This window comes from Nipponia nippon, unplaced genomic scaffold (genome assembly GCF_047370975.1).
Source record: "Nipponia nippon isolate SJK-2023a ecotype South Korea unplaced genomic scaffold, ASM4737097v1 scaffold_3, whole genome shotgun sequence".
Lineage (NCBI taxonomy): Eukaryota > Metazoa > Chordata > Aves > Pelecaniformes > Threskiornithidae > Nipponia > Nipponia nippon.
Window position 1 is genome coordinate 127,035 of NW_028262347.1, and position 12,117 is coordinate 139,151.

General features: G+C 42.2%; 1 protein-coding gene across 10 annotated transcripts in view; it reads left to right on the forward strand.

Annotated features, from left to right (window-relative positions):
* GOLGB1 (golgin B1) overlaps positions 1-12,117 on the forward strand; it is a 60,901-nt gene that overhangs the window by 16,501 nt on the left and 32,283 nt on the right. For 9 of the 10 annotated variants that reach the window (XM_087767132.1, XM_087767124.1, XM_087767131.1 and 6 more), the window contains 4 exons: positions 1,349-1,760; positions 2,453-2,544; positions 2,843-2,942; positions 10,518-10,591. In XM_087767132.1, coding sequence (XP_087623258.1) covers positions 1,349-1,760; positions 2,453-2,544; positions 2,843-2,942; positions 10,518-10,591 — 678 coding nt within the window. The remainder of the gene's footprint in view (positions 1-1,348; positions 1,761-2,452; positions 2,545-2,842; positions 2,943-10,517; positions 10,592-12,117) is intronic. The other variant, XM_087767126.1, reaches the window with a different exon arrangement.

Here is a 12,117-nt window from a genome sequence, read left to right on the forward strand (position 1 = left end):
GTTCTGGACTGCAGTATCCAGGCCAGATCATAACATATACGGATATTCTTTGGTATGTCTTGCTGAGAACTTGCTAATATGATGACACAGCTTCTGGAGTGGTATTGGCTCTCACTTAATCATTTTGGAGCGTGAAGAGAATGAGATCAAGTCTGTGCATATATGACTATATATACATGTGCCCCTTGAGACAGGGTTTAGTATGCAATCTCTTAAAAGGCTTGTTTGCAGATACAGGATGAGTGTATTTTAAATTTTTTTTCCAATATCTGAACTTCTGAAAATAATTCTTCAACCCTTCAGAAGATACTTACACTGTATCAGTCTCATGCTAGTAGGCTGCACAATCTCCAGCCAATCTAGTGCTAAACCTCACTTCAATAACTTTTATACACTTATACATCACTGTATTTTCTTTTCCCGTGTGTCCCAGCCAGGCACGGTGGTGGGACCTCTTACCACCAGGCAGAGGTGAAGAGCCTCAGTGAGCTGACTTGTACTCCCTACTGATTACATTGCTCACCAGGGTGTTTCATGGAGTGGTGGCATTGATATCTTCATGGCATGGTTGTTGGGATCCCCTGGCTCCTCCTCTGTGTGTTTGACTGCTCTCATGCACATTATATGGTCAGAGGGAGACCTTGGTACACATATAAGCTTGAGGCCATGTGGCTGAAGCTTCTCTTCCTACCCATAAAGTAAAGGGAGCTCCTCATCAGCCTCCTCCTGAAACTAGCTAAGCTGACCATCCACAGTTCCGGGAGGAGGAAGTTTCACAAAAGGAATTCTGGCAAGTGTAGGGTCTGTTTCTGTTCCTTGGTTGTCTTAAATCTCTGGTCAGTGTCAGCCAGCTTTGTGGGATCTTTCTTGAAGCAGTGGGCACTGTGTGGAGCACTCTGTTACCTCCAGTTTCCTATTTCAGCATTTTTGACCACCTTTCACATACACGCTTTTGTTCTGTTTTCTAACTGTACTCTGCAATTGTTGAGTTCCCCCTCTTTTGTTGTAGTCCTTCCTCCCCTTTTTGGGAAGCTTTCTTTCCTCTAAAAGAGAACTCATAGCCACTGTTGTATTGTTTATTTCTCTACATTCCCCTGCTCTAAATAAAGACGTCTTTACCAAAATTGAGAGTTCTTGTTTCTCCCAGCATTGCTTTCTTGCAATTTGCAAATAGTAGGGCAGTTTCTTTCTAACAATTTGAGATTTCTGCCATGTTTATGTCCTCCTTTCTGCTACTTAGATATTTGAAAAGGATTTAATGGCAGTTTTAAAATATAATTCAGGTGCTTTGCTTTGGCAATGTATTGAACTAGTTGAGAGTTACATTCATTTCCATATCCTTTTACAGACACTCCTAGATCAGTGCCAGAAGATGGAAGTGGATCTAAGCTCCCTGAGGGATGTGCTAGATGCAGAGAGACGAGAGTCTCAGGATCTCAGAGAGAAGATGGAGCTGGAACTAGCTGAGAGGAAGCTGTCTTCCCATCGCTTGCAGGAGGAGGTGCAGTGTCTCTCAGAACAGCTGGAAGAGGCAAGAAGAGCACAAGCTGAATTAGAGATGAAGTATAAAGACCTGGAGCAGGAACAAAGGCTGGAGGTGGAAGAGAAAAACCTGCAGATCAGTTGTCTTAAGGTGGCTGAGCAAGAGCTGCAATCTAGCCATGCTGCCCTTGTAGCTGAAAATGATCAGCTGAAACAGAATGTTGACCGGCTGTTGGTGTTGTCTGACAAAAACAGTGCTACAATACAGAAACTACAGGGTGAGCAAGCACAGCAGTTTGGTGAAGCAGGTTCTCAAGAGTCTAAGGATCATTGGGTTGTCTTTTTATTTGGCTTTGTTTTTATAATAGCTCTTAAGAAAGTCTTGGTATAACAATTCCTAATTGCATAGGAACATAGGAGTGGTTGTACTCTCTCAAACTAAAGGTCCCTCCAGCGCGATCCCACCTTTCTGTCTTTGGCAGTGACCAAAGCCAATTGCAAGAGGAGGAGCATAAGAGTAGGGCAGCATATATAGTGCTTTCCTTGTGTACTGTCCCAGCCTAGAATCTCTTGAGGCTTATGGATTTCTTGAGCCAGATGCATTTTTTTTTTAATTAATTTTAATAACTTGTTGGATTTTTTCCATCAACTTATATAAGTTCTTTTTAGATGTGCCACGTTCTTCAGAATTTGAATTTCTACTGAAATTATAAAGTAAAAGAAAGTAAAACAACCAAGGAAAGCAAACTGTACCATTTTCTCTGTAGGTTTGTATTAGAACTAATAACATTGATCTTGCCTCAAGCTATTATTTCAAATTGATTTTCTTCCAGCTCCTTTACGGCCCAAAACTGAAGCAGTAACTGAGAGATAAGGGATCTCATATGCTATTGTGTATATGTGTAAACTGGATATATTTCAGCAAAAAGGGCAAGAACACACCTTAACTCCCTTTTTTCCTCTCCATTAGATGAACTTGTACAGAAATCTGAAGAACTTGTCTGTTGTCAGAATGAGCTGAAATCCCAGTCAGTAGTGCAGGTCTCTGAACTGAAGAAACAGGTATGATCTTTTCATGAGTTTCCTGAAATTTTCCCATATGTTGGGGAACTGAAACTGAATGAAATGTTTGGAATTCCTTTTTTATGATGTATTGCTTGAGGAAGGCTCTTATGCATTCTCTCAGCTGATGGGCAGAATGTTATGAGTATGGAAGCCTGGGAAGACATAGGAGTCAATTTGAGTAATTTAAAAGTTGCCAATTGATTTCTTAAAAGGTTAACTGAAAGATCGAAGCCTAACGTGTAGTATAAACTGTATTGAAATTTATATTTCTCCCCTCCGTCCTATGTTTAAACAGGATGAAACGACCTCACAAGAAAAAACAATAGATCAGGAAGATCAGAATGGGACTTCACTGCTACCCACAGAAAACTTGGAAAGACAGAAGACTGAAGGTGGTATGATTATCTTACCTATTTTAATATTCTTAAAATATTTAAGAATTATTCTTGCCTAATTTTAGATAATAAACATGTCCATGGTTACTGGTTCATTACGCTTTCATTGCCAAGATCTTCAAAAATACTCTATAATTCTTTCCAGTGGATAAAGTAGAATTTAATTCTAAACGGAAAAGGAGCTATTTGAATCGCAGACTGTGAACAGACTGACAGAAACAAATAAGTAAACCATCTGGAATTATTAAAAAGACTGGGCTGTGCATCACAGACCTGCCTGCATGGTGTTGTCTTGTGATATGAAGTGATGGTTGGTGTTTTGGCCGTGAGGCAGAGTGGGTAGAACTTGTTACCTGTATGGTTCACGTGCTTCATATTCCTGCGTGTATGATCTACGGTGATAGGTGCAAAGAACATGGAGAAGACATGAAAAGGCTAGGATGAAGGCAGGGATGGCGGTAATATGTGATTGCAGGCTTTTCCAAAAAGGGCGCCAAGGTTAGCTTCATTGTGATAGGGCATATTAAGTTCAATGAATAGTTTTGGTTTATTGGGTTTTTTTGTTCCATTAATGCCAGTTATGCCTAAGGATGGTAGAATAAACTTTGTATTCCAAGATGCTGTGCACTCGCACAATCTTAGATTGTACAAAATAAGATATAACTGAAGTAGTAGCTCCTGTCTGATACAAAATGCTGACAATCTGCAGGTGGTGCTTCTAGGGGCGGGTATTTTTGTTAGCTTTTGCTGAAACAGTGAAGGGTCCATACATATGCCACATTAAAAAAAAAAAACAAAAACAAAAACAAAAAAAACCAAAACAGACAATTAATTTGGTTTTAAGTGTCTATGTATGTAGACTGGTAGCACTATAGACTGGTAGCATGTAGTTATATAGAGTATATAACTCTGTCAGAATTGTAGTGTAAAAAGATGGGTTCCCACAGTTTTTTACTTTAGGGTATGGTGTGCTATGGCAATAGGCGGTCTTGATTTTTGCAGAAATAGATTCCTTTTGCTTCCTGTCATTCAGAGTTATACTCTCTTCATAAGAATCCTCATGGGGGAGTAATTACCAATAAACCAGATTCCTGCAGTCCTAGAACATCTCCCTTTTCTCTTTTTATTCCATGAACTCAGAAATGCAGGTCTTTAACGGAATTGAAGACATCATTTAGAATCCCAAAGAGAAGCAGCCCTCTTGAAAGGCTGCAATAAGGCCTCACTGGAGCCTTCTCTTCGCCAGGCTCAACAACCCCAACTCTCTCGGCTTTTCTTCATAGGAGAGGTGTTCTATCCCTCTGATCATTGGACTCACTCTAACAGATCCATGTCTGTCTTGTACTGGGGGGCCCCAGAACTGGACACAGTACTCCAGGTGGGGTCTCATGAGAGTGGAGTAGAGGGTGAGAATAGTCTCCCTCAACCTGCTGCCCACACTTCTTTTGATGCAGCCCAGGATATGATTGACTTTCTGGGCTGCAAGCGCACATTGCCAGCTCCTGTCCAATTTTTCATTTACCAGTATCCCCAAGTCCTTCTCCTCAGGCCTGCTCTCAACCCATTCACCTCCTAGGCTGTATTGATACTGGGGATTGCCCTAGCCCAGGTGCAGGACCTTGCACTTGGCCTTGTTGAACTTCATGATGTCTGCATGGGCCCAGTCCTCAAGCTTGTCAAGGTCCCTCTGGATGGCATCCCTTCCCTCTAGCGAATCAACTGCACCACTCGGCTTGGTGTCCTCTGAAAGCTTTCAGAGGACGCACTCAATCCCACTGTCTGTCATGAATGAAGACAGTAAATAGTATTGGTCCCAGTACGGACCCTTGAGGGACACCACTTATTACTGGTTTCCACTTGGACACTGAACCATTGATTATAACTCTTTGCATGCAGCCATCTAGCCAGTTCCTTATCCATCTAACAGTCCATCCATCAAACCCATATCTCTGCAATTTAGTGGCAAGAATGTTGGGGGGGACCATATCAAAGGCCTTACAGAACTCCAGCTTTTAATCTGATATCATGCCCTGCGTTAAGATTGAGTATATCCAAAATGTACCTAGAAGGCTTTCATCAGCTTTCTTAAAAAGCACGTCCTTCCTCTGCTGAAAGGATTTCCAGCTGAAAAATGTAGTGACTTTTAGAGCTTCGCTGTCATGTTACTTACAAGGTCTTTCCCAATGCATGTTTACCTGCATGTTTACTTCAAAACAAGCTTTTTTGTTGTAATTGTGTTTCCAGTGGGTGTTGAACACTTGGTTACTGACATTTTTTTAACATTTTAAACACTGGGAGATGTAATTCCTTAAAAAAAAAAAAAGAAGATTAAATGGAAACATGTAAAAAATCATCATCTTTCAAACTTCCTCTGTAGGTTCTAAATACTTTGTTACTCCTCTTCATCTCCTGATGAGTTTCTAATTTGTCAGTCTTATTTAAAGTGTGATGTCTAAAACTGCCCACAGTACTCCAGTCCTAACTTGAGTAAAATGAAATAAGGATTTACATATAGTTACCTTATATTTTGCAATTTCTGATGCTTTTCAAGCAGACCTCAACAAATGCTTCCAAACTACTTAACTATAATTTTTAAAAATGTAAACACTTTTGAAATCTTTGTACAGTCTTTTTTAATTTTCATGGGCTTAGCAGTGCATTGTACCAGCATATCTGTTGCTCTCTTTACTAGCCACATGGATTCCTTAAACTTTCCTTGAAGCAGCTCTTTGAGTGATTGACTGTCTCTCCTCCTCTACATAAGAGACCATTGAGTTTACCTTTTTCTACTTTCCCCTCTACACTAAGGAAATAGACAAGAGTTAGGTTGACAGTTGGAATCGATTATCTTAAGGGTCTTTTCCAACCTAAATGATTCTGTGATTCTGTCATCTTCAGGAAAAGCCTATGAAGTTCAGCCAGTTTCAAAGAAAGCAAACATCTGGATTGACAGCGAGAGATTGCTTTTCAGAGTCACTGTATAGATAATTTAACATGAGATGTAAGGCTTTCCCTAGTTCACTTAGTGGAACAAAAAGTTGTTAAAAGACTACGGTATGGTATGAATTGATAAAGGAAAGCCATTATCACAGAAAACGGACAGACTGCTTTCCAGATGTTATAATTCACAAAAACAATTCACCTGAGCCTTCTCAAAATACATAATACTTTAACTTGGCAAACACCATTTTGTATAGGCAATTGTATATAGAAAAGAGTTTAAAGGGGCACAAAAGAAAACCTTATACCATATGTTAATGTTACGTCCTCTCTGCATGCTCAGAATCTGAAAGTACAAAAATTCTTATCCCTAACAGAACTGTTTAACTTGGTCCTGAATTTTGTTTTGCATATATATTAACATATGTTTCATATCATCATTGATGGTTACATGCTCACAAAAATGGGGCCTGTTTTTTTAATGCTTCTAAGTTGATATTTCTGAGGAAGAAATACACTGTATAAGTTGTTTTACTGGCCTTTATACTAAAAGGTTGAGGCATTGTCTCTAATAGAATTAGCTAGAACTGAGATGAATCATAGAATCACAGAATAATTTTACGTTGGAAGGGATTGAAGGTGGATTTTAGTCCAGCTTCTTCCTAGAAGCAGGATCAACTGTGAGATCAGACCGGGTTGCTCAAGCCTGTATCTAGTCAGGTCTTGAAAACCTCCAATGATGGTGACTGCACAACCTCCCTGGGCAGCCTGTTATGACACTTGACTGTCCTCATGGCAGAAAAGGTAGGTCTTCATTACATCCAGTTGGAACCTATTTTGTTTCTGTATGTGTATGTTGTCTTTTGTCCTCGTACCTTGCACCACTGTAAAAAGCCTGGCTCTGTGTTCTCAATAACCTCTTCACAGGTGTTGGAAGGCTGCTTTTAGGTCTCCCCAAAGCCTTCTATTCTGCAGGGTAAAAAAGCCTTGTTCCCTCAGCGTCTTCTCACAGGGAAAATGCTCCAAGACCATCTTGGTGGTCTTCTGAACTTGCTTCAGTTTGTCAATGTCTTTCCTATATTGGGGATCCAAAACTGAATGCAGTACTTGAAATGCAGTCTAATGAGTGCCCAGTAGAAGAGGATAATATCTTCGATCAATCTGCTGGCTAGACTGCTGTTCATACAGTCCAGGATGCTGTTGACCTTGTTTGCTGACAGGCACACTTGCTGGCTGATGTTTAGCCTAATGTCTAGCAGATCCTCTTCATCCTTTCTTGCAGAGCTGGTCCCCAGCCTGCATTCCCAGGAGTGGGACTTTACATTTGTCCTTGTTGAATTTCATGAGGTTCCTGTTGCCCCATTTTTCTAGCCTGTCTAGGTTGCTGTAAATGGCAGCCCTGCCAGTGAGGCTATCAGCTGTTTCCCCCAGTATGTTGTTTTCTCCAAACTTGAGTATGGACTCTGCCACCTCCCAGTCACAGATAAAGATGTTAAACAGGAGAGGTCACAGATAGACTTCTGTGATGTTCCACTTGTTACTAGCCTCCAGACAGAGCATGACCTATTCACCACTGTTCTCTGAGCCTGATCATCCAAGCATTTTTTTATGCATTGAGTTGTCCTTCAGTCCAGACCATCACTTCTTATTTTTGATACAAAAATATTGTGCGAGACGCTGGCAAAAACCTTGTTAAAGTCAAGGTAAATGCTATCTGCTGCTCTCTCCTCATCCACAAATGCATAAAAGGAAATCAGGTAGTCCAAATATGATTTAACCTTGGTAAATCCATGCTGACTGTTTCTCAGTCACTGCCTCCTCTTCCATGTGCCTGCTAATGTGCTTCAAGAGGACTCACTTTGTGATTTCTGGAGGGACTGAAGTGAGGCATACTGGCTTGTAGTTTACCATATCATCTTTTTGGCCTTTTTTTGAAGATGGATACACCATTTGTCTTTCTCCAGTCATAGTGGACTTCCCTCAATTTCCATAACCTTTCACTGATTATATTGTCCTTGCAAGGACACGGGCCAGCTCTCTCAGGACCCTTGAATGCAAGACAACTCATCTGTTCTCATAAATTTATATTGCTTGATTTCTCACAAGTAGTTGCTGACTCAATCCTCAGGACAGAGGCTTGGAAAACTTTGTTGATGAAGACAGGGACAAAGAAGGTACAGAGTATCTTAGTGACAGTGCACACAGGTAATGCTAAATCATAAACCTCATTCAGTGACAGTCCCACATATTCCTTGTTCAGCCTTTTACTACTAATGTAGAGGTAGAAGCTGTTCTTGTTACCCTTGGCATCCCTTGCAAATCTCAACTCCAGTCATTTTTGGCTTTTCTAACACTGTCGTTAAATGTTCCTGAATTCCTGCTTTGCAGCCTGTCCCTGTTATCTCCTATACATTTCTTTGTGTCAGAGCTCCGTCATGAGTTCCCCGTTTGCTCAGTCCAGTCTCCTGATGTGTTGGCTTGTTTTCCTGAGTATTGAGATGGATTGTCCTTGCACTTGCAGGGTGCTGTCTTTACAAACGTGCCAGCCTTCCTGAGCAACTTTGCCCTTTAGAGCTGTCTGCTATGGGATCCCACCTACTAGTTCCCCAAATAAGGTGAAGTCTGGTCTCCTGAAGTCTGGGATCTGTACCTCTGTTACTCTCCTTCCTCGCTGTCCTCAGGATCTTGAACTCCTCTATTTCATGGTCACAACAGCTAAGGCTGCTGCTGATTTTCACATATCCAGCCAGTTATTCCCTGCTTATAAACAGCAGACCTAGCTGTGTGTCACTCTTAGTTGGCCCATCCAGTACCTGTATCAAGAATTTATCTCTGACGCTCTCCAGAAATCTCATAGATTGCTTGCGTTCTAATGTGTTACCCTTCCAGCAGATGTCAGGGACATTGAGGTCTCTCAGAAGGTTCAGGATCTGTGACACAGAGACTTCCTCAAAGTGTTTAAAGACAGACATTTACTGGCAAGTAGCCAGCGTGGAAATGAACATGTTATCTGTCTTCCCAGGTATTGAGAAGACTGAGATGGTGCCTTTTGGTATCAAATATAAATGGAAGCTTATTCCTGTAGTACTTAATCAGGAAAGCTAAATAACCATAATTATTGCTTTCAAACATGATTGGTTTTTTCCTAGATGTGTTACAGGACACTTTTTTGCCTATCTTTTCCTTTGGAGTATCAAAATGTCTTGAGTATGTCTTGAGTATCGTATAATGGTTGAGGTTGGAAGGGACCCAGAGTCAGTTGCCTAGGACCACATCCAGATGGCTTTTGAATGTCTCCAAGGAGGGAGCCTCCACCACCTCTCTGGGCAGCCTGTGTCGGTGCTCAGTCACCCCCGCAGTGGAAAAAGTGTTTCCTGATGTTCAGAGGGAACCTCCTATGTTTCAGTTTGTGCCCGTTGCCTCTGGTCCTGTCACTGGGCACCACTGGAAAGGGCTTGGCTCCATCTCCTTTATGCTCTTCCTTCAGGTATTTATGCTCATGGATGAGATCGCTCCTGAGCCTTCTCTTCGCTAGGGTAAAGAGTCCCAGCCCTCTCAGCTTTTCCTCACAGGAGAGACACTCGTGTCCCTTAATCATTTCAGTGGCTCTTTGTTGGACTCTCTCCAGCATGTCCATGTCTCTCCTGTACTCAGGAGCCCAGAACTGGACACAGTACTCGAGGTGTGGCCTCACCAGCGCTGAGTAGAGGCAAATGAATACTTTGCCTAATGCAGCCCAGGACACCATGAGCCTTCTTTGTGGCAGGGGCACATTGCTGGCTCCCCGTCAGCTTGGTGTCAGCCAGGACCCGCAGGGCTTTTTCTGCAAAGCTGCTTTCCAGCTGGGTGGTCCCCAGCATAAACTGGTGCTATGGGGTTGTTCCTCGCCAGGTGGAGGACTTTGCACTTCTCCTTGCTGAACTTCATGAGGTTCCTGTCAGCCCATTGCTCCAGCCTGTCCAGGTCCCTCTGGATGGCAGCAGAACCCTCTGGTGTATCAGCAACTCTTCCCAGTTTTGTGTCATCTGCAAGCTTGCCGAGGGTGCGATGTGCCCCATCATCCAGATCATTAATGAAGGTGTTGAACAGGATCGCACCCGGTATTGACCCCTGGGGTACACTGCTAAGTTACTGGCCTCCAACTAGACTTCATGCTGCTGATCACCACCCTCTTGACTGGCCATTCAGCCAGTTTTCAATCCACCTCATTGTCTGTTCATCCAGCCCATACATCGACAGCTTCTCTATGAGGCTCTTATGGGAGAGAGTGCCAAAGCCTTACTGAAGGCCTTGATGATACCCACTGCTCTCCTCTCATCTACCAAGTCAGTCATTTCATCATATACAGTGACGTACCTATGATAAATGGGGTTTATATGCCAGTTTACAGAAATATAAGGGTAAAAATATTTTGGGTCAAACAGCAGCTGAGTTCTTGTACCAATCTTGACTTGGACCGTGGCCCTTGAGTGCCTATAAAAAAACCAAACCAATGACAGTGTTATATATCTCCACTACATAAGTGTAACTAACAGCTGTGTGCCCTATTCTCTAAAGCTCCTGGAAGAATACCCTGTTACTCTCTAAATCAGAGTATTAATTTTCAAACAAATTGTTTGTGTTTGAATGTTTCAGAAATACCACACTTGCAACTTGTTCTCCAGGAGCCTCAGCAGGAAGCTGTGGTGGTCACAGAAAATGCGAAGCAGGTAATGATTAAGCAGCTGAAATAAACTAAAATAGGTCAAGGACTGGCCTTAAAACAGCTAAGCTGTTATGGCCTTTTTTAACAATCCTCTTTGGAAGGTTATTATTAACTGGATTAATGATGAAAGACAGAAATAGCTTCCAAATACTGCTTGTACTGTGTTCTTATCACACTGTATTTCCCTTTGCTGGCTGTGTGGAATTCTTGTGTCCTTCATCCACCCAATCCATATTCGTGCTATTTTCTGCCTCTTGTGAGTTAGTTCTTCAGCAAAACCATAGGCTAAACCGAGGCAAGTCTCAGGAAATACAATTCCAAAGGCTCAGCTGTCATTATAGGATGCCTTTCAAACCAACCCTATCCATTCCCACTGCCGTGATGGGGATCTGGCAGACTCACTGGAGGAAGCTGAGTTCTCTTTGTTAAGTGGGAGACAAGTAGACTCTATCCGTGTACTCTTCCACTGTGAACAGCGGCAGGTACAATTGCAGTCAGTCTATTGGTGAGAAGAGTGCAGGATTAGATACCTGCTGCTTTGCTTTATACTCAGTCAGCAAGGTGATGGAAATTACTGCCTCTGTTTATCTCTACTAAGAACCTGTTGTAGAATTGTTTGTTAGCTTAGAGCAAGGCCTCGGCTCTTTCCACACTGCTCCCTTCTGTTCCAGCCTGCCCGCAGGGGGAAGGAGGTAATGCTGTGTTTTATCTAATACTTTCCTCTCCAACAGAGAGATTTTAAAGTGTATATATTACTGTGAAGTATTAGGGCAAAAGGTGACATTTGGGATTCATGTCGGAACTGGAGAAGACATTTTGAGTCAGCTCATGCTGATTGACTTCAGACCCTTACACTCCAACTGCCTGTAGTCGAGGTGTAAGCTAGTGGATGAAGGGGTACACACACACACACACAGTCTTTTCAAGGGCAGATATAAGCCTTTGAGCTATTTGTTAGGGCCACTTTGTAGACAGGGGAGATAACAACAGGTTCTTTAGCATATGATTCACCTGGACCAAGGTGTATCTTGAAAATGGGTCAATGACTCCAACCCTGGAATTGTCTGTTTCAATGTCTTAATTATAAAAAGAGTCTAGCCAAACAGCTTGCATGTAAGTATTTATAGTTGGACAGCTGTATCCTGCCATTTGTGCATCTGACCCATGACTTTAGGCCAAGATATGTGTGACTCCAAACCCAGTTCAGGGGTTTGGGTCATGTGCACGTTATTTGGATGCACGCCATACATCAGTGCTTGGAGCTTGCAAAGGCAAAGTGCTCTAGAACTTAGGGCTGGAGATCATTTCCTTATGATTGTGTGACCTGTTAGTGCCCTGTACTTACAGCAAATGTTAATTCCGAACACTTCATTTTGTTTTGAGTCTTGCCATTGTTAGGTTGAGTTGGGTTTTTTATTTGGTTTTTTGGGGGTTGGGAGGGAGTAGCTTTTTTTAGAGACGCTTTACTTAGTTCTGACTCCTAGTCTCTTTGTACTCTGGTTCAAACCTTTTCCCACAGAAGTAGTACTA